Consider the following 26,928-nt stretch of genomic DNA (forward strand, 5'->3'; position numbering starts at 1 on the left):
ATAGTAGATGATGGACACTGATATGGCTGGAAAAAACAAAAAATGCATAACGCATGGATAGGACCCTATGTGTGTGCACGATAGAATGATATTTCTTACCTAGCAAACTGACAAAGGCAGAAGCATAGTCCCATATCAAAATAAATAAAGACTATAGCCACAAATATAGTTCCAATTACAAATTACTTATCCATGACTAGGATACTTGTCTGTGGAAGCAACCAAAAGGACAATATGCAAAACGATACATAATGTGTATCCAATACAAACATGCAAAAAACAAAAATACCCATATAAGTGTAACATAGCATTTGACTAGTGTCTACTATATGTTTTGGGTTACCTAATCACCAGCATACATCTTACATATATAAAAAAATAAATAACATTACATGATAAAGCGTTTATTTATCTAGAAAGTAGGAAAATGAGAATACAAACAAGGTGTGATAAAGGTCTCTTCAGAGTCATCCCATAAAATTGGAATGATACAAAATAGATTAGCATAACCCCCGATGGCCCAAAGATATCATAAATCAACGAACATAGCATGATATAAAGAGCATATCAATCAATCCACCACCAAAATGACAAAAATGATCACAGCAAGATAAAAATAGTGTAAGACAATCATGCACACACGTTACCACATATATTATCAAGCCAATACCACAAACTTCCATTGACAAAATTTTCAAGGTTTGATGTGATTGAGTCTTAGGTTTAGGGAGAAGCTCATTGACGGACAACAATTTTGACATTTTTTGGGATTTTATTTTAGTTTTTAGTTGCATTTTTATGGCCCCACATGTGGGAGGGGGTGTCCACATAAATCTATGACCCACTATCCATTACCCCTAGCCCGTTACCCCTAGCCCGTTACCCATAGCCCACCATCCAAAGCCCAAGCCCAAGTTCACTTAAAAATTGTTATATCCTATTGGCCAATTCTATGGCACACCACTAAACTAGCTTATATCCTATTGACCAGCCCCTAAGGCCTACTACTAACCAGGCCCCACTTCCATAAAGAAAAACCTCTAAGCACCCTACCTTTTGAACCCTAATTTTGGATTTGATAGCAAATAAGCTCTCTCTCTCTCTCTCTCTCTCTCTCTCTCTCTCTCTCTCTCTCTCTCTCTCTCTCTCTCTCTCTCTCTGTATGTGTGTGTGCACCCCCACCCCCCAAATTCTTTTCTTTCTTTCACCCTTTCTTCCTTCCCCTCTTTCTCTGTCCTCCCTTCTCTTTTTTTCCGTCACTTCTTCTCCTCCTCCCCTCCTAACCCTCACAGCTAGAGATAACAGCTGTCCATCTCCTCCCCTTTTCTTCCCTTCCTCCCCTTTTCTTCCCTTCCCCCCTTTTTCTCTCTTTCCTTCCTCACCCATTCTGGCAGGCTTCATAAATTGCCTCCTTTTACCCCTCCCCCCCCTCTCTCTCCCTATCTTATCTTGTTTTCTCCACTATTTCCCCTCTATTTCCATAGCTGAGATCAACCAATTCTTAACCTCACTCTAGCTTTCTCCCTTTTTCCTCTCGGCCATTACATGTAGCAAACTATCAAGGCACTAAGCCTGGCACATTCTAGGTACAGTTCACATTCTCTTTATTTTTTCGCAGCCTACCCCACATCCTCTACACCCCTATGAATCCTCACAAGAACAGTCCCCACATGATCTTTACTCAGCACTACTAGGAGAGTCGAGTCCATCTTTGTTAGTTTTAATAGGTTCTCTGAGACATCATTTCATGTCGAATTGTGTCCCTAGTTTTTTTTTTTTTTTGGAATGATAAGATTCTATTAGAAAGAAAAAACCACAACCAAGGCAAGTCATGGGAACAAAGAGTACAAATAAAAGAGGCAAACTCAACAAGAACAATAGAAGTCAAGGGGGAAGAAAGTCAAAGACCTCTAAAAACGAATCACTTATTTTGGCTTTTTGACCCCATATTGTACGGTGGATCTCGAAAGATATGAAAGATCTCCCTCCAAGCCGTACATACAACTTTCATTGAATACGGCTTTCCACAGAATTCTATATGTATCTATGAGATCGAGTGCTACAGAATCTTTTCGATTACTCGTTTGAGAACTACGATCTTTGGCTCTGGAACTGAATCATTTCCTTGTATCTGAGAAGAACTTCCAGATTCATAGGAAGGAAGCTTAATCGCACTTACACTTATTAGTAAGACTACTATGTCACTACAGGCTATACTTCTCCCCATGTTTCATTATTCATATTTTTTTTGTACTGGGACATAGATATTCTAGATACCTAATCCCGATGAGGAAAGGTTCCTTTTTTAGGGTACTCCCGGGAACAGATCTAGTGGAGACGGGGTGGGGCCTGTAGCTCAGAGGATTAGAGCACGTGGCTACGAACCACAGTGTCGGGGGTTCGAATCCCTCCTTGCCCACAACCGGCCCATAATACCTTTTAATGCCAAAAATACTAATTAGTTTTGTAATGGCAATTGGAATGATATTAAATCCTATTGCATCTTCACTTGTTCCTTTCGATGAATGCAACCACTTGAAGTAATGAATATTATTCGGATTTTGAGACAAAAAAACTCCCCCTTGATCAATCAATTATTTCGAAATGTCTCGGAATACAGTACAGAATTCATCTTTTTAGGCCCAATATTTTGAATTGATACATTAGATACAGATGGATCATCTCTCATAAATTATCTCCCTTTTGTCATTTGTCAATTTATCTTTCTTTATATCTTATCCTCTCTTTTGCTCCTTGGATAACGATTCGAAACAGATATCTCCAATAGAAAGAGTACGTCTTTGATTTCATCCGAAAGGTTCTTTTATTCACCCGGCATGGCCAGTACAGTACCTTGCCAGGCCGTTCCTTCTTTTGTTCCAATGAATCATGGATCAAATGATTTTTCTGATTCAGCCAATTGTCTCGATCGTTGGATATCATTGAGAAATAGGAATCAGTGTTATAAAAGGATTTCCTGCGATTATTTCTAGATGGAATGAGTCAATCAATGGAAAATGCCCCACCTTTGAGTGCGGTTTGAACTATTGATTTACGTAATTGGAAATAACCAATTAGGTTTACGACGAAACCTAGAAATCGATCACTGATCCAATTTGAGTACCTCTACGGGATAGACCTCAACAGAAAACTGAAGAGCAACGGCGATCTAGATACTCCGGCTCGAGCTAGTCGATCCGCTTCTCTGTTTGCAGATCTCCTAAGGTGATGGTAAAGAACTGAGTGACCCTCCACAAGGCCGAAGTCATCCATAAACTAAGAGAATCTCCATAGGTGGGTAGATTTCTCATCTAGCCATATGATAACATTAAGGGAATCTCCCTCCACAATAAGACAGTCCAAATCTCTTCCCTCCATCAATCTAATACCCAAGAGGATCGCTCTGACTTCAGCCTCATTTGAATCCTTGATGCCAATCGGTCCTGAATAAGCCCACTTGTTGAAACCATTTTCATCTCTAAGAATCACTCCAATACCTGCCGCAAGTTGCCCAACTAGAGTCATCAAAGTTTAACTTCAGCTGACCAGGTTCAGGGAGCTTCCATCTAGGAGCGACAATCTCTCACGCTCCCTATCGCAACAAATCCCCTTCCAGCAAGTTAAGGACTTAATTAACTTCAAAGGAGGCTCTAGTTAAGGACTGCTTTGTAGGAGAGAGGATAGAATCATTTGGACCCTGACTTTCATGCGCAACTTTTTTGACAGGGAACTTAATTTGGTGACCAGGCTTTTTGAATTACTTGAGGGTTGTTACATCAAGTGGGATGGAATTGACGTTAGAGTATGGGTCTGGAATTCCTCAGGAGAGGTCTCTGCCAAATCATTCTACCACCGCCTCATGTCTTGCATTGTTGCCCCTGAAAATGCTAGGGTTTGGTCTATTCCGGTTCCTCGAGTGGGCTTTTTTGGTTGGGCTACCATTCGAGAGAATATTCAGACGGGGAACTTTTTGAGAGAGCGGAAGATGTTGATTGTGGATCATTGTGCTCTTTGCATTCAAGATTGGTATTCAGTTAATCATTTATTCATCTACTGTAAGGTGGCTAGGGAGATATTAGTAGCATTTTGGCGAGATTTGGAATATCTTGGGTGTTTCCTAAGCATCTTATGGACTTGTTAGACGATTGGCAACTGGTCCCTCGACGGAAAAAAGAGAGGAAAGACCCGGTAGAATATCTCCTTTCTTGCAGTTATTTGGGTGTTGTGGAAAGAGAGGAATGCTAGAATTTACAAGGGGCATGCTAAGCATGCTTCCTATTTTATCCTCTAAGTTATTGATTCTAACTATCTTTTGGGCTAAGTCCGTTCCAGGTTTTAATTTTGTATCGGCTTTCGACTTACGGCATGGTTTGAGGGAGGTATGCCTTAGCTTGGAGATGAGGCCTTCGATAGTTCAGCCTTGGGAGCTGCCTGATCCGGGATTCCCAAAGCTCAACTTTGACGGCTCTAACTTTGGGAACCCGGGGTCGACTGGTATTGCGGGGAGTTCTGGGATGAAGGGGGTGGGGTGAGGTGGGCCTTTGCGGGCCCTATTGGTGTGGATAATTCCAGTGAGGCGGAGGTGCGGGCAGTTCACCAAGGAATAAAGCTTTTAGAGGGAGCAGTCTTGAATCAAGTAGTGGTTGAGGGAGACTCCCTCAATGTGATTCGTTGGTTATCCGGTTCTCATGTGTCTTCTTGGAGATTCGTTAACTTTCTTAATGAAAATATGAGATTAAAGACATTGTGGGCAAAGATATTTCATTTCTCCATATTAGAAGATCTGCCAACTGTGAGGCAGATAGACTTGCTAGGGCTGGGGTGACCATGGAAGCTTCGGGCAGTTTGATTTCCTCCCTCCATGATTTTTGGTTTTTCCTTTATGTTGCCCTTGTTTTTTTTTTTTAATGTACAACCCTGTTTCTTTTTGTATTTGACCATCTCGGTCGTTTTTTAATGAAAGTTATGACCATTCAAGAAAAAAAAAACAAATCTCGTTCCAGCAACATCTGATATCTGTAGACGAATACAAGTTAAAGTTGGCGAGGATTTTAGCCCATACGATCACTAATGCTACAATCCTCGAATATGAGGAGAATGCTCCTCTACTTACGTTCTTAAATGTTCGAGCGTTCCTCTCTTTCCAAAGGACCCAAAAAGTAGCCACCAACACAAGCGGAATGCTCATGAGATCCTCCCTTGTTCGCCCACGGCACAACAAAACCAACTGTCAAGAAACTCAGAGATGTGTGCATGGAATACCCATGACATCCTTCCCTTGTACGCCCACGGCACAACAAAACCAACTGTCAAGAAGCTCAGGGATGTCTGCAGGGAATAGCCATGAGATCCCAAATAGATTGAAAATTCTAGCCCAGACCTCTCTAGCATATCTACAGTGAATAAACATGTGGTCCACTATCTCAACCGCCCCCGTGCAAATGGCACAGTGGTCTACAATGAGCACATGGCAACGATGAAGGTGATCAATCCTCCGAATCCTGTACTGAAAAGCTATCCAAGCAAACACGCATACTCTAGGGCATAGTTGCTGGAAACTCCTTGGGCGGGTGGGAAACCCGTTTCCTCTAAAATGCATTTCTCGTGGGTGGGAAACTCGTTTCCCCTAAAACGTGGGAAACGAGTTTCGAAAACGTTTCCGAAATATGATAAAATTTGGAGAAATGTTTCCGAAATGCATAGGAACATATGAGAAACTTATGTAAATCATGTGTGAAACGCACAATAAATGTATGCAACACTCGTAGAAAACACATGTGAAACGTGTAGGAAACATATGTGGAACTTACGAAAATCATTTTGGAAAAAGTACATCAAAAATTGTGGAATAGATATTAAAAAAGAAAACAATAGCATATATTGTAAGAAAAATAAAGATAAGAAAAATTCAAATAGAAATTTGAAATTAACAAAATTTAAATCTACAAAACCACATATTTCATGTTTTCATTGTGTTTCATGTGTGTTTTTTCTATCGTTTCTGAAACGCTTCTAATGTGTTTCCTAAGACTTTTCTCGTACGATTTTCTATTGTTTTCTCGTTTCTCGTTTCTCGTTTCCCGTAATATTTTTTTCAAGCGTTTCACGTTTCGTTTCCCGAATTCGTTTCCCACCCTGGTAACTATGCTCTAGGGGAGCTGGAATGCTCCAAACTATTGCAAGCTGCGAGGTAGGGGATGAAGAAGCAAGCTATTGGTAGAATGATTTGACTGAAAATGTTCCGGAGCCATTCAAGATCCAAACCCTTTTATCATTCCCAACCGTCCCAATGTAGTGAGATTCTAGCAGGTGGATGAAAGAAGCAATCCTATCCACTTCCCTATCAAAGAAATCCCTCCTAAATTCAATTCTCCAAGAAGCCTTGTATCCTTCTCCAACAAAGAAGTCCTTCACGAGAGCATCACAGTTCGAGGAAACTCTAAAGAGATCTGGGAACTGAATCATAAGCGGCTCATGCGAACACCATCTGTCCTCCCAAAACTTCAATCTGTCTCCCTATAAACTCTGAATATGATAACTTCTCGAAATTAAAAATTCTGCCTTAGGATATCCCTACATAGTGCATGGTTTTAAATTTCGGCCGAAACGTTTCGTTTCGGCCGAAATATTTCGGTTTCGGTGGAAAACGAAACGAAATTCACAGTGAGTCGGAAAAGTACCAAATTTCGCCGAAACGTCTCGGAAATTTCCGCTTCGGAAATCTCGGTGAAATTTCGGAAATTTCGGTGAAACGTTTCTGAAATTTCGGTGAAACGTTTCGGTGAAGTACAAAATTTCACCCGAAATTTCGGAAATTTCGGTGAAACGTTTCGGATTTCGGAAATTTCGGTGAAATTTTTACAAGATTTCGTCCGAAATTTCATACCAAAACCGAAACGTTTCGGTTTCAGTGATGACCGAAACCGAAACCGAAACCGAGATTTAAAACCTTGACAGAGTGTAAGAGCAGATGGTCTAAATTATCATCCGAAATCCAATTACCAAGTCATAATCCGTATTTCGATTCAACTACTTTTGTCCAAAGATGGGATCTCTCTTCACCAAACCTCCACAACCACTTCCCAAGCAGGGCTTTATTAACCTCTCTCAATTGACAGATTTGAATCCCACCATTTTTTATGGGTTTACATACTTCCTTCCAACTGACAAGATGCATCTTCTTCTTATCATCAACTCCCCCCATAAGAAGTTCCTTTAAATCTGCTCAATTCTCTCGATGGCACTGATCAGACATCTAAAGAGGGAAAAGTGATACATGGGAATATAGGTTATTTTAGAGTCATTTCTGGAGCATCTTATGGAGCAAATAGGGGTTATATTTCAATTCAAAAGCACATAGTACTCTCAAGTCTCAAGTAGATGGACAGACAGATATGATAAATCAAAGCTTAGGGCATTTGCTGAAATGTTAAGCTAGAAAGAAAAATCATCAATGGAAGTTAATTCTGTCCATGACAGAGTTGGCATACTATAGTTCAATTCCATGTTCTTTTGAGACCATTCGTGGCCATCCTTTTCCACACGTCATGGAATGCACACTTATGCCATGTCCTAAGAAGCGCAGTGGCGAGGCTGACACGTTCGTCCACTACATAGAGGAGATACTTGAAGTGGTGTTAGAGAATTTGCAATCGAGTATTGAGAGGAATGAGGCGGTCGTTGATCAGCATCAGAGAGACCACTTCTTCAGTATGGAGGATATAGTGACAACGTTCCTTCGATGTGATCGGTTCGCGATTGGAACCCTTACATTACACGCATCATTGGAGACTTGCCAGAGCCTCTCAATCACTTTGTTAACTTCTAGAGTTTATGTCAATAGACATTTGAACAATAGAGATCCGTCAAGGGTTTTACTAGAAATATCTAGTTCGTTGGCGAGGACGTTCTCTGGCCGAGTACTCATAGTTGGATGCAATACGACGACGACTTCGTGAGGATATGTTTCAGCGCGTTGCATACTTCAACTCGACGGAGTCGAGTTCTTCCCACATGGAGGCTGAGGGAACTAATGTTTTAGTATTGGGTTTAGGAGTAGTTCATTGATGGACACCGATTTTTATATTTTTTTAGGATTTTACTTAGTTTTAGTTGCATTTTTACGATCCTAAATGTGAGGGATGTCCACATCAATCTATGACCCACTATCCATTACCCATGGCCCAAGCCCAAGTTTACTTAAAAATTCTAGCATCGTATTGGCTAGCCCCTATGGTCCACAACTAAACCTAACTTATATCCTATTGGCAAGCCCTATGGTCCACTACTAACCTAGTTCATATCCTATAGGTTTGGCCCACAACTAACCTAGACCCTCTCCCATATAAAGCCTCTAAGCGCCCGCCCACCCTTTGAACCCTAATTTTGGATTTGACGACAAAGGGGCCCCCCTTCCCTGTCCAAATTCTCTTCTTTCTCCCCCTTCCCTTTCCAAATTCTCTTCTCCCCTTCCCCTCCATTCCCTCTTTCCCTTCTCTTTCTTTCTCTTTCTTTCTCTTTCTTTCTCTTTCTTTTCCTTCTACTCTTCTCCTCTCTTCCTCTTACCCTTATGGCTAGGAATGACAGCCATCTTCTCCCCTTTTCTTCTCTTCCCTCCTTTTTCTCTCTTTTCTTCCTTGCCCCTCTCGGCTGGGTTTATTAGCTGCCTCCTTTACCCCTTTTTATTCCCTCTTGATCTTGTTTTCTCCATTATTTTCCCTCTTTCTTACCTTGGCTGAGATCAGGTCGTTCTTTCTATCACTATAGATTTATCTCTTTCTCCTCCCGGTCATTACCCGCAGGCCGCAGTGGATGATCAAGGCAAGAAGCCCGACAGATCAATTCAAGGTACGGTTCACGTTATCTTTATTTTCAACAACCAACCCATATCCTCTACCCTTCTGAACATTTTTGTATCTTTTTCTTACATTCCCTTACCTGATCCTGTAACTTTTTCCCATTACCTTGCCCTGGCCCATTGCCAATTCCCAAACCCTAGCCACACCCTTAGGTAATATTTGAGCCGTGGATTAGAATATTCATAGATATGATATTACCCACACATTATTTGAGGTATCTTATGTTTGATTTAGCTGGCTCTTTTGTTTATGGATTTATTGTAAAGAACCTGTCTAGACTATTTCATTTCTATCTAATGAATGAAATCCAAAACCTACAACTTCTACTAAGAATCTTAGCTGAATTTGCTTATTATGATCGATTTATGCTGATTTGAGAATGCATGCTGCTGTTTTTAGTGAATTAGAACCCATTTTATGCTTCTAAATTCCCAGAAAGCAACCTGTGAACCCTAGGTTTGCACAAAGGTTTATCAATTGCACTCAGCATCTAGAATTCAGCCATGTATAAACATTTCAAGGTTTATTTCTTGATTGGTTAAAAACCTCAATATTTTTTTTTGTTGAATTCTGATGTGCATTGCATAAGAAAAATTATGCAATAGAAGATAATAAAAAACAATTAGAAAGGTAAAAACCTCTACATCAATCCCTAATCAATGAGCAACATAGGCATTACATCAATCATAAATAATAATGCGCATAATGTTACCATTCACAAGGAAACAATGAGTACTACCCTTTCCTTGTTACCGAGGCACAGTTTTCTATCAACAAATAAAGGGAATAGAGATTAAACTAACCGCCCACGCTAAAATATTAAGAACAAAAGAACTGAAAAACGCCTTCTTTAACTATTATGCAGGATCGCTATTTATTTATGGCTCATCCACCCGTGAAAGCATCAAGATGAATTGTAAATGGAAAAAAAAAAAAAAAAAAAACAAGAAGACAATGAGAACATATGAAAGCCATCTTTCTAGAAGGCACGGTTCAGATCACGCTCCATAGATTTCTACACTATTACGTCCACCCTTCTTGTCACCTATGGTGAGATGTTGAAGAGAAGATAATGCTTGGTTCAATTCAAGGAGAACCAGTTCCTCCTAAACTTCTCAAGAAGTTTCAGCCAAAACAAAGTGATTGCTTTCATTCATTCATGCCCAAAATATACAAAGCATTCAACGGTTAAAAAGAAACCATACATCCCATGACTCCACACTAGACCCATTACTCCACTAATCAACATACACAAGACTAAATTAATAAAAACAAACACCACTACTTGGAAGCCCACAACACAACGGTTAACACACGCATAACACTTACACCTAACTCACCCCACTAACATCTGACTTTTCCACAAACAGAAGTGCACATATCATACACATACAATTCTTTCAACAATAATATGACTTAAAAATTAGAGTATCTCTTTTCTTACTAATCTTTCTCTATCCTTGTTTATCCCCTAAAGTGCTCTATATAATTGTAATTAATTAATCAAGTTCAACAGAAATCACTGATTTTACAATAATCAACCTAAAAAATCAAGTTCCTATAAGCAAGTCCCTACCAACAAATCCCCGAAACCCATAAAGATCATATAAAATTTAAACTAAAGTGACAATAATTATCTTTCTACACAACACTAAACAGATCAAGAAAATAGAAACCCTATTTAAGCGTATGCAATCAGTATTAAATCCAAGCAAACTGAAAATAGTTCAAAAAAAAAAAAAAAAAAAACCCTAATTCTCCATAATGAGAAAAGGAGAATTAATTATATACCGTGTCTTGGGGTTTCACTTCGATCTCGAAGTGAGTGCCCTTCAATGTCTTCACAAAAATCTTCATTTTTCTTGGATTTAGGGTTTGGATTTAGGGCGATGTTGCCCTTATATCGATCCCTTTAGATCCGGTCTTTAGTTTATGCAGAGAAGGAATCAGACAAAGCTTGCGAAGTTGGGAAAGAAAAAGGAGAAGAGAGAGAGAGAAAGGAGGAATTGTACTAAAAAAGAGAGAAGCAAAAACACACGAGGAAAAGCCCGGGATTCTATATATAGGAGATAAATTCAGGGAGATGATATTTTCACCCTCCTGCATTACGTGGACACCCCGTTATCACCTGATTTGACGTGAAAAGTGAGAATTTTATGTCAAATCACGTTATAAGGGGGTGCAAGTACTACAGGGGTGAAAATATCATCACCCTAAAAAAAAGGGGATGATTGTTTCGCCCCACTATCGGATAATGCGCTCCCCTTGTAATGTGAATTGTGGGCGTACTTCAACCTTTTGACGTCAAATCCGGCTAACTGGGGGCGCATTATCCAACAGTGGGGCGAAATAATCATCGCTCCCTATTAAAATAATAGGAAGTCTCTTTCTCTCTCCAGTATCCACTATCTCGGATAATGCATATCGTTTTACCGTAGGTTTTGGGTCCCAACTACTTATCACCAAGACTCGGTAATGAGTCGTGACTCAGGGCATAAAATGGTGGGCCCCATCCATCATCAAAACAAATTTGCCCTCTTTTGTTTTTTCTTTATTTGGAATAGCCCACCTGCTCTTTTACGCTGGAGTGGGGACTTTCCAGAGTAAGAAAGGGGTGAATATATCATTTAACAAGTGGTATAAATTGATGGGCCCAGCTCAATACATGGGTTTGGGTGGAGATGTCCCACCCATCAAAATATGGGAAGAGATAGATAGATTCTTCCTTTTTTCAAATTTGGGACAGCATTTTTTATTAAACTTTTACACTAGAGGGGCCACAAGAAAAAGGGTTTGGATATATCATTTCCCCTAAATAAAAGGTGTAAAATGGTGAGCCACAAGGATATGCATAAAGTGTAAAAAATCCAAGGAAAATAATAATCTATGGAAACAAAATCAAAGTCTTGTAATTTCCCTGTTTAGATCTCAAGAAAAGAAAAATCTAAGGCTCTGTTCACTTGTTTTCCCGGAAAAGGAAAATAAAATGTTTCCCGGGAATCTGACGTGGCATTAGGAAAAGAAATCCGGGGAATCTGTGCAAGAAAAAGTTTCCCTAGACTGTTCACTTGCTAGAAAAGGTTTTCAGGGAAACTACTTGCCCTTCTTTTTGCACTAATTTTCCAGGAAAACGAAATCCAAGTGTTTTTGGTCGAAAATGAAATATCCCTCTGTTTGGTTGCCGGGTTTTTTTTGTTCCTGAGAGTTATGTGGGAGAGTTAGTTAAATTTTGTTCTCATCCCATGTTTGGTTGCCTTTTAGCACTAGGTTTATTTTAATCCCACTCTTGTAATGATTACTTGTGGGGTGAATTTTTTGCCTTTTCATCTCATCCCAAGATAACCCCAAGAACAAAAATAAACTCAGGAACCAAAAATAAGCTTGAGAAGAATTTTTTTTCTACCCAACAGTTCAAGCAACCAAACAAAGGTTTTTTTTTTCCCACCATAGTCCGGTCAACCAAACATGAGATTTTTATTTTACCAGGATACTTCTAGGACTTTTTTTTTCCCACCTATCTCCCAGGGTATTTTTTTCTCCCACATAACTCCCAAGAACAAAATAAAAACCCGGCAACCAAACAGAGGGTGGGAAAATAGGCTTTTCCATATCATTTTTTGCAAATATTACACGTGTAATTCTATTTTCCCTGGAAAGCAAGTGAACACCAGAATTCTCTCTTATCAAGGTCTTGTCAGGGAAAAAATAAGCTGTTTTCCAGGGATTTGCTTTCCAGGGAACGCAAGTGAACAGAGCTAGGAAATTTTAGAAATGATATAATTATGGTAAATTTAGAGGGTTGTAATTATAAATTGAATGTCCCTCTAAATAAAAATTGAGTAGGGTTGGTTCAAGTTAATAATTTTGTGTAAAAATAGCAAGAAATTTTAGAAATATTTTTCCTTTCCAAACTTTTCCTAAACTTTCTTCCTGTCCAAAAAGGGTGTTAAGGGGAAATAATTTCCAGAATTGTTAGCTCATGGGAAGACCAAACACCTAGTAATTTCTTTTGACATCATTACAGCTGAATAGTAATATTGAAGATTTTTTCTATTTTTAAACAAGAGGAATGCTAGACTCACAGGAGCCCCTGCAAAAAATCAGGTAAAGGGCGCCCTCATTGGTCAAAACCAATTTAGGATGCTCAGAAAATCACGGTTATAACTGCCATAAAGGAGTTTTGACCAATTAGGGCGCCCTTTCCTTGATTTTTTGCAAGGGCTCCTGTGAGTCTAGCATTCCTCTTTAAACAAATAGAGACATAAAAAATTATGATTTCATTGAAATCAATGCCAAAGGTAAGCCATTAATATGTACATTTCTCTCGAGAATAACAATAAAAAATCTGCAGACCTGATTATCAAAACTCCATTGCCTTGGCACAAACAGATAACAAACAACATTCAAATGGAAGTGGGGCTAAAAGTGCCACAAGATTTTCAACAGGTACTAAAATGCCACTTGAAATGACTTTGTTGCACATAGACATTGTTCTATCATGCATACTAACACTTGGCAGAGACCAATTCCTGATAGCCCTCACATGAAATCCAAAACCCACTTCGTGCTAACACTGCAAATCCAGAGAACAATTGGTCCACAATACATCACTAAGCTCTGCGCACAGACAGTGCTCCATCATAAAATGAAAAACCCAAAAAACACCACTTCTTGCTAACACTTCGCAGAGACCAATTCTCAATAGCATTCACATCAAATCCATAAGCCATGTCGATCAATAGACCTCTCAACTCTGTTAGTAGCTCAACCCCATGCAACATAACTGCCACAACTCTGTTAGTAGCTCAAAACAACGCGAAATATTCCGGCACTGTAAGCTTGTCCTACCACATGTAGGTCCAACCAGTCAAGGCACATGAAAAAAACCCACCACACCTAAGCAGCTAAAAATCAAAAGTGAGCCGCTCAAAGATTGAAGAATTACAATTAAAACAAAATTTGTCAACACCATTCTCCGAATACATCTTACTTTTCAGGCAGGCATAATAATTTCTTCGCAGAAAAATGATGCAGTTGACTGAGAATGTTGGATTCAGCAACCTAAATTGATAAGGGTAAAATTTTCAGGGGTAAAAAGGAAACTGGACACCTGAATTGGAAGCCAACTTTGGTTCTGAGACAAAATGCACCTCAATCCTTCACATCGGCTGATCGAAAAATGCTAAAAGCCAAGGATTGTTGCTCATTGCTCAACAGAGAAAACCATTTCTTTACAATTTCATGACCTGGCCAACTATTATCAACTGTAAGCTTCCGACTATTATCAATCAATTCCGAGAAATCTAAAGAAAGAAGAGTAATCAATGCACTAACAGCAGCGAATTGAACACAGAGACCCCTTCTCCCCAAAGTGTTCAGATCCAAAAACATTGACAAAGTGCATATAAGTTCTTTGATCCCCTTCTGTTGATATCCACCAGAATCAACACTGAACCTGGAAAATTAAGGAGAGTTAATTAATACAACTCTGAATCAAATGCAGATAAACAAAAACAATGTGCTTCATGGAAGTCTACCTTCAAAGTAGGAAAGCATACATGTGGAATTTAATAGGAAAAATTAACTCAAAACATTAATGGAGGTAAGTCTACAATGACTCCAAAAAAGGAGAAGAAAGAAAAGCCCAACCTTCATGCAGTGCTAATAACAATATGTTTACTAATTATTCAGGTCATGGCCCAAAACGATTTGTAAAGTCCAAGCCATTGGTAGGTTGAGTTCAAACTCAAACAATAAGGTTAACCACGGAAAGAATATTTTGATGCCCACCAAAAAATAAAAATAGGCTTTACACTAAGAGCAATTTTTTCCCTTCCATTACTGACATGGTAGAACACAGTAGTACAGTGCATTGTTTTGAAAATCTTATGATTTATTATTCAAATCTTCTGATTAAAACCAAAGCTTATATATTTCGATTTGAATTCCACGACTGAATCTAAATTTGTATAAAGCTTGTGTTTTCCGATTAAATCATACGATCCGATCGACCTAACAAGCTAACCTAGTAAATAGGCTATGTCATATACAACTATTCAAAAAAAAAAAGGCTATGTCATATACAATAACCTGGTTATAAATGGAGAACTAGGGAAACAAAGAGCCCCAATCTTTTCTAACACGTGGGAAACATACGTATTAATGCCAATATCATAATAAAAGAATATCAATCAACATGAACGTCAGATCTGTTAGTTACCAACTACAACAAACAAACTCGTAAAAGGTAAAAAAAACATACCTCCCAAGTTGGCCAATGAGTATAAGAATCGCAGCAGAACATTCCTCGGAGACGCATGATTCCAGCATTTTCAAAAGAGGGTGAATAAGTTTGTCGTATGTCCAATCCCAACTCTAAGAAGCAAACATGAAAACATACTTGGTTTCAGAACAAAGTCAACTTTTTCTATTCAAAGTGAGAAATTGAAAACAAAAGGTTTAAAACATATTAGAGATCAGTAAATTGAAAGGACAATTAAAAAAAGAAGAAGTAAAGAAAAACAATGCAGAAACAAAATTATAACTAATAACATTGTTAAAAGAAGCACTATATTATCACAATTCTGAAAAAAACAAAGGCAAATCGAAGTTCAAAGTCATATATGGAAGGAAGAAGCACTCCATATTGTCAAAACTGAAAATGCCAATCCTTATCATGAGGAGAAGAACTCAAAAAACAACACAAAATTGAAAACATGGTTTTAAATTTGGGCCAAAATACCGAAATTTCAGATTTCAGTCAGGACCAAAACCGAAATTTTAAGAAGGAATCCTTCAGTTTTGCCCTACCGAAATTTCAGACCTTGATTGAAAATAGTAATGCCCAACAACATGAGTGCACGGAGACAGCAATACAGAGGCATAGTAAAAGAACATGAGTGCACCTTGTAGCACGCAATAAGCTCCAACAGTGAAACAATATCACTAAAGTGACATAAACTCCGGTGAGTAATGCGTACATTTCCATCATCAAAGTTTTCTTCAGCTCTCACCATGGGAGATGGTCCTGTGTAAGCCAATGAAAGGATTGGTTTCTTCGGAAATTGATTTCTTATCCCTGATATATCATAAGCCTGTAGTTCTCCCAGAAGCAATAATATAACTTGTTCCACACAATTTGCGTGCCCAGCAAATGGGCATTGTGCACATGAATAGAAATGGGGGCAGTTATCACTTGCTGAAGGGACCCTGCCAACTGGCCCATCCCCTCTCTCAAGGATTGAGACAACAGACGTTATGGAACTCATAATCAAACTGTAATTTTCCAGAGAAAAGTATTTATTTCCACATATAGTAGCAAAAAGATGGAGCACCATCAGAATCCAAGAAAAATCGCCTTGGCACATACGAAGAATATTATAAGAAGCCTCACAAATAAAACCAATATGGTCAACTGCTGTGCAAATAGATGCTAATATAATGCCTCCAGCTACGAACTGCTCAATTGTAGCTGTTTTGGAGGATATGAATATTTTTCTTCCATCCAAAGAGAAAACTTTGCGGCCTGAATTACAATGAGCCAATGGCTCACACTGGACATCATCATATACTAGGACTCTTCTACCAATAAGGAAATCTTCAATGAGGCTGAACAGGATGTCTCGCTGGCATAATTCTAAAAATAAGCGTCTTGTCTCCACACCAGACAGCACTGCAAGAAGACAATATTACTATTGGAATTATACAATTGAATGGTAATCATGTAGACAAAAGTATATATGATACACGTACGCAGACCAAAGGGTAACAAATAGACCAGCGATCTAAAGGAAATAAGGATTAACGGAGGTAAATCGAGCTGCAACTTTGTACTCTAGTTCAAACGTGAATAAGAAAATTGGACTTATGTAATGTAAAATAGGGTTAAAAGTTAAAAGTCATAAAACTTACATAGCCCAAAGAAGTAAACTACACCTAGAGGGAAACAAAAAATCGTCCAAGGTTTTTTTTTTAATGGCATCATCCAAGTTTACATGTATGCTAAGAGGATACAATCTGGTAGCTATCCACAAGATTGATAGAAAGAGATGGAACTGCAGAAGTTCAGTTTTTCTTTTCTTTCATATACATATTTGCTTTGTTGGTCTTTTGTGCAAAGCAGGGGTAATATACTAATACTAGTGAAGGTTAGGGAATATAGAATAAAGTATACTCAAGTCAACTCAACTAAGCCTTTGTCCCAAACTAATTGGGGTCGGTGGAATATAGAATAAAGTATAGATAATAAAAATACACAGTAATGATGAGCTATATACATAACCCATTTTAGATGGAGTGGACAAAAGCAACACTACACAAACACTAGCCTTCTTTGTTAAAACAAACAATGTATCACAAAACAGCTTTGAATCACTCAAAAGTGAGATACCAAAACCTTAATCATAATATTTGAGGTGCATATCATATTTTTCTCATTCTGAAAAATAATGAAACCAATTTTTTTTTTTGTGAAAAATTATAACGAAAGCAATTTGGTAAAAAAAATTAGCAGAACACGAAAGATCAAGGTGGTCAATTAAGAACTCCAAATTCGAAAATGTACATATGGCACAAAGAAAGCCACACCAAGGGAGCACAAGAACTATGGAATACAAAGGCAGGTGATTTCCAACAACTAATGATGTGTGCCCAACACCCTCCTTAACCAAAAAGTCTGCCACGTTATTATGTTGGAATCTAACCACCAAAGCCACAGCGTATTGAATATCGTATATTGAAGAGAAAAACTATATATTCTCAAATTGTGAAAATGTAAAAATTGAGCCGACCTCTGTTTAATTGTTCTGTAAAAGAATCCGACCAGAACAACGAATCTTCAGTGCTGAGAGTCCTGGAATTTGCCGAAGCCACAACAGAAAAATTGTACAGCAGCAATGAAAAGAATACAGAAGCCTTATCCCTAAAATAACAATGGTAACAAAAGTCAGATTCCACCTTATCATGTTATTCAACAAAATAATACAGCTGATAATCAAGAGGCTAGCTCATGGCAAAGACCAATGGTAGCATCCATATAAATCTATACAAACATCTTTTTTTTTTTTTGAAAGGTGTCGGGTCGGGCGGTCGCGTTTTTATTTTTTAGCGTAGGGTAGTGACTAATGTCAAAGATACTAGAAAACAACACTCCCGAAAGTTGCATATAAACCCTCAGAATAGACACAACATGAATGGCATGGCAACAAACACTTACTCAAGTAGAAGATCTTGTTCAAATGCTAGAGTAAGCAGAACCTCCTTCACCACCCAATCTGTCTGAGAAAAGATAGAACTTTGAAATACGCAGTTCTCTATGGCACAAAATATCCTAGATATACATTCTTTATCCTTACTATTTGAAAATACAACAAAGTACTTTGGAGTGCTCCCAAGTGTAACTCCAGCTGTCCCTGGACATAATACGATTGGCACCTCAGTGCCACAAATAGGCATCTGTTTCGCAACTCCCATCTCTGCATTAGACTCCAGGACTTGGGATGTATCTGACACTTTAATTTTTGACCAATTGGAATCAATTTCCACATCAATTACATCAACAGTATGAGATGGAACCAAACTATTTTCCTCAATTGTCAATCCTCGATAAAGGCCGCCTTGTATCAAATGACTAGAGTCGTCTGGGTCAGACACTCCAAGCTCAGTAAAATTGATTTCAGGTAAAGGTGAATGAGGCATTTCCATTGCAAGCCTAAATTTTTCTTCATCAGCGGGATTATCCAACTCCAGCAACTTCATATAATCCCCACTAAACATTTCAAAATTTTTGGTGAATTGGTCAGTCCTAACAGCGTCAACTTGTTCATCTCCACTGCATTTGATTCCCATAATTTCTGTCAGGTTTTCCTCGGCATCTCGATCACAAGGCTCTGAAACAAGTTTAAGCTTCGGAGCCCCCTTTCTTTTCTTCGTCGGTCTGTAGTGCTGGCTTGCTAAATCATTGAGAGGCTTAGAAACAAGATATCTCTCATTTGTCAAGGGCATAGAGTTTCCATCACTCTCAGACCAAATTGACGCAGGCATATTATCCTTAAGACCTAAAATGTCATACAAAGAATAAAGCTTTTCTTCCATCTCCAAATGCAACTTTCTATCCTCAGAATACAAATATGCAACAGAGTTTAGGGCATCATCAATTTTCCTTTTCTTATAGATATGGCCAGAGACTCGGCCTACATCTTCATAACTTTCGGCCACCGTCCCTAGTTGTTCATCGTGCCTATTTTTAGTCATTTTACCAGAGACTTTTGTCATGGTTGTTGCTTGTATGGAGTTCTCCTCTCCAAATTTTGCTGATGTTGCGACAGAAGAGGCAAGTCTTCCCTGTGGGCCCATCAATTGTCTATCAGAAAAGGATGCACTAGTAGAATGTATGGCAGAATTTTGTGATTTGTTTCTGACAGAACCTCCGACCAGAGACTCCAATTCAGAACAAATACCTGAAATTGGTTGTGTACAGCTCCCTCCAGAGATTGGAAACAAAGGCCCAGTACAAAATTGGTGAAAAGCATCTGGTGTTTTGTGATGAGTTTTCATGAGCACATCTTCATTTTGACAATGGAAATCACACACACCTTTACTCGACAAGTTATATCTCTGTAGCTTTGGGGAGTCACCAATCTACCAAATAAAATAATCAAGAGATTTAGAGTACATAAAACATGAGCAGAAGCCAATATGCAATTCGAACAAAAGCTTCCAAATTAATCCAAAAAAGGACACTAATAAGAAAATTGTATGCATGTGCAGGCACTCAGTAAACAATTATGCAATTAAATATGCTTAATCCAGCCGATTGATGGACCAATCAACACAATATTTACACACCATCGTAGAACGTGTGTGCTATGACTATTTGTTAATTCCGTTAATAGTTTTGGGACAGATTCATCACTATGTGCATGCATGTCATGGTTCACACCATACATACTGTGTTTATACCATAGTTACCAGGGTGGGAAACGGAAACGGAAACGGGAAACGAAATGTGAAACGGAAAAGGGAAACGCATGAAAAAAAAATATAGGGGAAACAAGAAACGTGAAACAATAGAAAATGGTACAAAAAACGTCTTAGGAAATGCTGTGCTTTTTCCAAAATGATTTTCGTAAGTTCCACACATGTTTCCTATACGTTTCATATGCGTTTTCTACAAGTGTTGCATACGTTTATCACGCGTTTACACATTATTTACATAAGTTTTCCATATGTTTCCCATGTGTTTCAGAAATATTTCTCCAATTTTGTATCATATTTTGGAAACGTTTCCGAAACGTGTTTCCCTCATTTTAGGGGAAACGAGTTTCCCAACCGCGAGAAACACATTATAGGGGAAACGGGTTTCCCACCCGCCCAAGGAGTTTCCGGCAACTATGGTTTGTACAGCAGAAGTGCTCGAGTATTGAGATTTGAGAATCTTTTTTTCTGAAATATCAAGTACGGTCACATGGTTTTCAAAAAATATTTAAATTTGGGATTATAATAATAAAAAGGTACCCTTTAGATACCATGACAACCAATGGATTTGCACTGTGAAACCAAGCTACCATCTTCATCTCCGCTCACATGTTCTCTGGGAGCGAAAACAAACTAGACTTTCTTGGAGCACCCGCCTTTATCTTCAATTATTCAATGCCTTCTTTCTTCTTTCTCATTCCACTGGTTCCCCCTCACTCTTATTCATTCATTGTCATGACTTCACCTAATTAATGTTCTCAATCCCATTCCTTATGATTTTGTAGGTTTGTTAAGGAAAAATGGAGTCCATCTCAAATTCTCAGCCCACGGAGCAAAACAATCAGTTTTTGTGCTTTCACTGTTGATTTCTGACATCCCTAACCCCATCTAATCCTAATTTGTAAGGTTTCCTTGGGACTAATAAGACATGAAGGCGGATCTAAGTCCCGCCATCTGGTGTAAACTACCTATGTAGTGCAAGCTGACAAATTTCTCCGCCTAGTTCGTACATTCCCCATTTTCACGACATACTGAGTGAATTGTTTGGATTTTTCTACAACAAGTTCACCATCCTCACCCCCTTCTTTTCGGCACATAAATAAATATATATGTACTACCTATCTTATTTTAAGTACGTTATCTAAGCGGCAATATTTGACTGGTTCGAGACCTCACCATTAATGTAAGCCATGTTAAGTACTCCAAACTTAATATGAAAGAAGAGTCAAAATCCAAGACCTCTATGGTTAAGCATAGGGAAGAGAACCCTGAAAAAACTATTAGGGGCAGTGAAAAAACTTTGTTTGCATGGTCGCAAGCCATCAAGATATTTGCCAAAAGAAGGTTAATAACTGAGTGGAAATGGGTCCTGCGCGCAATGGAGAAAACTTTAGAGACAAGAGAGGTGACAACTTTTCAGTCTCTTGGCACAGTTGGGTCAGATTGACATTACCAATTCAAACGGCGCCAAGATTAGAGCTCTATTAATGGGGAGCAGACTTTTCAAATGAGAGTTGGGTGTGAAGCAATAGGTGGAAGGGAATTCAATAAAGCTGTCAGACGGGGCAAAGTGATTCAAAGGATTGACACAGGGTGATCTAGATGATCTGCTCTGCCCATTTTTACTTATTGTTGTGGCAGAGGCCCTTCGCAGGATGATGGATGATGCGGTTGATGGTGGACTGCTCAAGGGGTTTCAAGTTGACAATTCTGATTTTCAGGTATCATATCTACAGCTTGCCAAAGACACGTTGCTGTTCTGTGGGGTCTCAGCAGTCAAAGCTTCAGTAGTCAAAGACACCTTGCTGTTCTGTGGTCCCCTTGTGCTCTTATTAACGAGAAGTTAATGGTCCCAAGAAAATACCTTTTCATCTGATCATCTCCTATAGTAAAAGTTTTGGATGAGAGAGAAAAAAAATCAGAGAAGATTTGCAATTGTGCCAACAGAGATGATTAGATTTTAATATAATGAAACGAACTTAAGAGCTAGGTTGGACTAGGGAAAGGGAAAAAAAATCAGAAACTATAGTTTCGGATTGGGGGATAAGATAATAAGGGAAAATAGAGTCTCTAAATGTAGGATTTGCACCTTTCTTGAATCAAATGGAGATACCATTTGAATCTTGATCAACTGAGATCTGATACCATGTTAAACCAGATCCAATAACACGCGGATCAAGGGATACGCAAGAAGAATTAGAAAAAGGAAAAAAGAAGAAAGAGGAGTTTCATTGTATTATCCTTTTTTAATCAAATTCATGGAGTTTAATTGTATTATCTTTTTTTAAGCGACTGGCGGTATTATCTATGTGAAACCACAATAAAATGGCTGATATATGGCTGATAGAAGTTAGAAACTAATTATCAAACTACCATTGATGGCATGCACCATATTTGTAATTAAATATGTAAGTAATTTCTAACAACTACCGAGTAGTGGGTTCGTCCATATCATTCCATCATGTTAGAAGGTCGGTCAATAGGGATGCTGATAGGCTAGCAAGGGCAGGGGTCGACAGGGAGAGTCGAGGACTCTTTTATTTTCTTTACCCTTTGAGCAGTATACTGTTGTATTCATTTTCTTTTCTTTCATTTTATTCTTCTGACCACCTCTGTCATGGGCTTGGCCCCCCTTTTCCTCATTCTTCAATTTAATGAATTTCTTTATCGTTCAAGAAAAAAATTCTAACAACTACCAAACATTATTAATGAAGTTGATGATTAAGTTTAAAGAATAAAAAAATTAAAAATAAAAACAAAATTGGTCAAAGAAATTTTGATGCTAGTAACACCAAAATTGCCTTTTTTAACCCAGAATTTATATAGGAACCCGCGGGGGGGGGGGCACCTGAAATTTTATTGATAGAAATAAAAGAAGTAGGAGGACATGCACCAAAATTACCTTCAAACAAGAAATAGTGTTTGATTCAGAGAAAGCATAAAAAAGAAGTGTCCACGTACCAACCTTTGTCAAGCCATCTGTAGCTTTTCCCTGAGAGAAACACATATCAAGTACATTCAAGCGACATGAGAAATGGATGGCATCCTGCTTTAAGAGACACAATTCCTGCTGGAGTAAATTATTTCGTGTTTTTTCCAGCTTAGTCATTCTTTTAGCATGCCTTACTTGCTTCTTTTCCAGCTTCAATTGCTCTTTTAAAACTCTATTTACCGCATTTTCAGTATTTGCATTATCATCAGATTGGACAGGATGGCACCTTTTACCTCCAATACACGAAAAACCCTTCTTATCTTTTCTAACTGAAATAATTTCCTGTATCTTCTTATCTTTTCTAACTGAGATAATATCCTGTATCTCCTTCTGAAGTTCTTTGTTCCTTAGTCTCACCTCCTCCAATTGTTGAGACAAATGATTGGCACAGATTTGTTCATCAAGTGCTTTCTTCATATTCACTTCTGCGCACTTCCTCTCCTCATCTGCTTTCACCGTCTCTAAATCCGCACGCTTTTTCTCTTTATTTGCCTTCTGCTTCTCTGCCTCTGCCCTTTTGTTTGCCTCTTCCAATTTTGACCTCTCAGAAATCAATTTTTTTCTTGCTTCATTAGCTTCAATCTTTGATGTTTCTAGGCAAAGCCTAAATTCTTCTGCCTTTTTTCTCTCAATGTCTGCGAGCCTCTTTTCTCCTTCAGCCTTACTCTTTTCTGCTTTCACTAACTTCCACGCTTCGGCGGCTTTTCGTTTCTCTGCCTCAATTTTCTTCTCATTTGAGTCCCCCCTCTTTCTTTCTTTCTCAAGAAGCTCCTTGAGTCTCTTTATTTCTGTCTCTCCTTCTAAAACACGGGATGAGAGCAATCCATCCACATCTTCATCTTGACCTCTCAAGCATTCTTTTTTCTGTAATGAAGTGAAACTTGCTTTCAATTTGCATATCTCTTGCTCCAATACATATCTAATACTGGTTTCTCTTTCTTTCACTTCTCTTTCTAGCTCGGTCCGTGCTTGTTCCTCCTTGTATGCTGGAAACCAAGTGTCATAACATCATATCAGTCAAACATTCAAACTAAACCTCGTAGAGCAAAGCCATCTGGCATCACGCCAGACAACTTCGAGAAAGTAGCGGAAATAAGTAACACAAAAAATAATTCATCAGTACACTAATTAGCATCTAAAAAGTTATGTAATCAACACACCGCACTTGCAAGGGAAGATCACAAAAAAAGCTACAAGTCTAAGACACTTATACGGTGTAATTTTCTGTGTGCGACATTGTGGGAACTGTGCATGACCCATCTGCTTAAAAAATGCCAGAAGAAGAAGATTTCCCCTCATTTCTTAGGGGAGTAGTTCAAGAAGAACATCCAGCTACAATTCAAGGGGAAGAATAAGGTTACATGCACAAAGGGACAGCACAGAAAAAACCAGTGTTTTAAAACACAGATGCACTCTAAGATGTGGCCAAAGTAAATCCTAGTTTACTCGAAGCAGCACGGCTGGGTATAGATACATTAAGTCGCACAAAAGTACTCATTTCAAGGCCAATCTGGATATTGGTTACACATAGAACGGCAACATGCACTCCCCGCATTGGAAAATCGCAATTCAATTGTGATCAGTCTTTGAAGGATATCTTAAAAATTAAAATCATATAATGACAAAAGAAACTGCCCAGTCTTCAACTCTGTTTATTTTGCCATCTTTTGCTAACCATTCGTATTGATAAAAATAAAAATGAATTTATCATCCACAGCAAAACTAGTTGCTCATTGGTCATTAGAGATATTGAAAGAACCCTATTAGTTAATTGCATTTAGAATAATTGCATAAAAAATTCACAGTATTGAATAATCTATTCTACTTTTCTATTTTGATTCACAAAAAAGTTTTTTTTTTTTTTTTTTTTTTTTTTGAAAGATACACAACAAGGCTAATTGGTAACATGAAAATGTGATATACTTTTATTAGCTAATTGCATTTAGCATAATTGCATAAACAATTCACAGTTTTGAAGAATCGATTCTATTTTTCTATTTTGATTCACAAAAAGGCTAATTTTTAACATGAAAATGTGATATACTCTGAAACAACAAAACCCTAAAGCAAAGTTTTTTTTTAAAGAACATAAAACAAAGAATGGTTGCAAATGAAATTTGATTCCTTTTTTACCTTTCTTGAGATTGAGATTCTCGTTTTGAAGCACCTCAATCTGGTGCTCCAATAGCTTCACGGCCTGCCTTAGAGCATTCCTTTTCTCTTCCAACTTCAAAAATCTCTCTTTCAGCTGTTTTTCAGAACAAAAGAAACAAAAAACACATTCAGATGAAGCAAACAGTGAAAAAAAAGGGCAAAAAGGAGCTTGTGAATTGGAATTTGTACCACTGAACAGCATGATTTGGACGGTTCGGATTCTACGCCAAGTGCTGCAGCCATTCTGCGATAAGAGAGAGAGAGAGAGAGAGAGAGAGAGAGAGAGAAAGATCTAGGGTTAGGGCTTTTGTTTTTTGAGAGGATTTAGGTATGGCATTTTAAGATTTGTAGAAGAATAGGAAGTTACATGTGAGATCTATATAGCTATCGAACACGAATGGTTTTGATTTTTGAAAGGTGACGATGCCATTAAAATGAAGCTAAAATCCGATAAACCAGACAGGGCAAAACCTAAAACCCCTAAAACCTCGAGCGCGCTTCTAATAGAAGGCGAGCACGTGGGTTGCACGTGAGAGTGATAGAACGGGGATTGAATCGGGTTTCGGACCTTGGGTTAGGGTTGGAGATACTTTAACACGAGGATCGGATTGGGTCCGGGGTTAGGGACGAGGGAATGCTATTACGGGTGGGTTGGGTAAGGGATTGAGTCAACCCGGCCCAACTGGGCCTTACACCTTAAGCAAAATCAGTGTGGGTTCCACACTGTTTCAAGACTCATGTAGTCATGTGGTGCTCCTGATGGCCCTGGGCCATGCCCCAAATCTCCTCCATCCCCGTGTTGTGGGCCCGTCTTAGATGGGCCATGTCTCAAATCTCCTACATAGTCCATCCCCGTGTTGTGGGCCCATCTTAGATGGGCCATGTCACAAATCTCCTCCATCCAGTGTTGTGGGCCCGTCTTAGATGGGCCTTGTCTCAAATCTCCTCCATTGCAGTGCTGCGGGCCATGTCTCAAATCTCCTCTATCCCAGTGTTGTGGGCCTGTCTTAGATGGGCCACGTCTCAAATCTACTCCATCCCAGTGTTGTGGGCCCATCTTACACGGGCCAAGTCCGAGATCTCCTCCATCCGTTGTTTGATCTCTTGAAAGCCCAATAAATAAGTTTTGGGTAGGCATTTAATTTTCCAGTTTCCAATCCATCAATTTCAATTGGGTAGGCTAGGACTGCAACTCGGGTCGAGCGGGTCGGGTTTTGAAGAACCCACCCCTACTTGAGAAATATCTTGGGTCGGGTCGGGTCTGGTTTGATTTTTTACGTTGATGCAATTTTTTAAGGAAAACTCTTGTTTGGCAAGGCAACTTAACTCATAGAAGTAGAAAAACTCAAGCATGGCAAACTCTTTAGTCCATTAACTAATAACTAGTCCAAAGAGAATGAATTGATGCATTACCAAATGAAAATTATTATACTCATATGAGATAAACAACAAACTATTTAGTGCATTAACTATTTAGTTGAAACTTGAAACCCTAGAGCTAAAGGAGGGAAACGAACAGAAGATGGAAAGAGCCCCTGTGATTGCGTGCGTGGGTAAGTTTTCACTTTAAAAGTAACAAAGTTTTAGAGAAAAAAATACATACTATAACTTAAGTAACTCGGGTCGGGTCGGGTCGGGCCCCTTCAAACCTGGCTCGACCCAAGATTCATTCGGGCTTTTGGACAACCCTTAAGCAGTGTAAGAAGAGTTTGAACAACTCCTGACACACATCAACAACTACTCCCAGTTTTGCAACCACTATTCATACCTTTTCAACGACTAATGACATAGCTTCAACCACTACTAAAGTAGATGAAATGCAATCCAATGGCTCATTATCAACCAGATGGAATCTAATCCAATGAACAACATTTGGACAACCCTTAAGTCGTGTGGGAAGAGTTTGAAGAACTCTTTACATACATCAACAATTTGTACTTTCAATTAGGG

General features: G+C 38.7%; 2 protein-coding genes across 6 annotated transcripts in view; both read right to left on the reverse strand.

Annotated features, from left to right (window-relative positions):
• Positions 1-10,897, reverse strand: part of LOC143863767 (ubiquitin receptor RAD23d-like) — a 47,491-nt gene extending 36,594 nt beyond the window's left edge. For all 3 annotated transcript variants that reach the window (XM_077374525.1, XM_077374526.1, XM_077374524.1), the window contains exon 1: positions 10,650-10,897. In XM_077374525.1, coding sequence (XP_077230640.1) covers positions 10,650-10,715 — 66 coding nt within the window. In that variant the 5' untranslated portion in view covers positions 10,716-10,897. The remainder of the gene's footprint in view (positions 1-10,649) is intronic.
• A 2,217-nt stretch (positions 10,898-13,114) lies between these two features.
• Positions 13,115-25,533, reverse strand: MEE22 (maternal effect embryo arrest 22). Of its 3 annotated transcripts, none has more exons than XM_077374430.1 (9): positions 25,346-25,533; positions 25,168-25,222; positions 24,958-25,072; positions 22,798-23,810; positions 18,073-19,496; positions 17,648-17,778; positions 15,764-16,530; positions 15,121-15,233; positions 13,115-14,313 (listed from the first exon to the last, which is right to left on the reverse strand). In XM_077374430.1, the coding sequence occupies exons 2-9, from the start codon at positions 25,219-25,221 to the stop codon at positions 14,010-14,012; spliced, it is 3,921 nt and encodes a 1,306-aa protein (XP_077230545.1). In that variant the 5' UTR covers position 25,222; positions 25,346-25,533; the 3' UTR covers positions 13,115-14,009. The 3 variants fall into 3 exon arrangements, with proteins under 3 accessions (XP_077230545.1, XP_077230546.1, XP_077230544.1); XM_077374431.1 differs by having other exon boundaries at positions 13,115-13,919; positions 14,009-14,313; positions 25,168-25,533; XM_077374429.1 differs by having other exon boundaries at positions 25,168-25,532.
• Positions 25,534-26,928: the final 1,395 nt, after the last annotated feature.

The sequence above is a fragment of the Tasmannia lanceolata genome, unplaced genomic scaffold (assembly GCF_043159265.1).
Source record: "Tasmannia lanceolata isolate RefF3 unplaced genomic scaffold, GAP_Taslan_0.1 ptg000044l, whole genome shotgun sequence".
NCBI classification, from domain to species: Eukaryota; Viridiplantae; Streptophyta; class Magnoliopsida; order Canellales; family Winteraceae; genus Tasmannia; species Tasmannia lanceolata.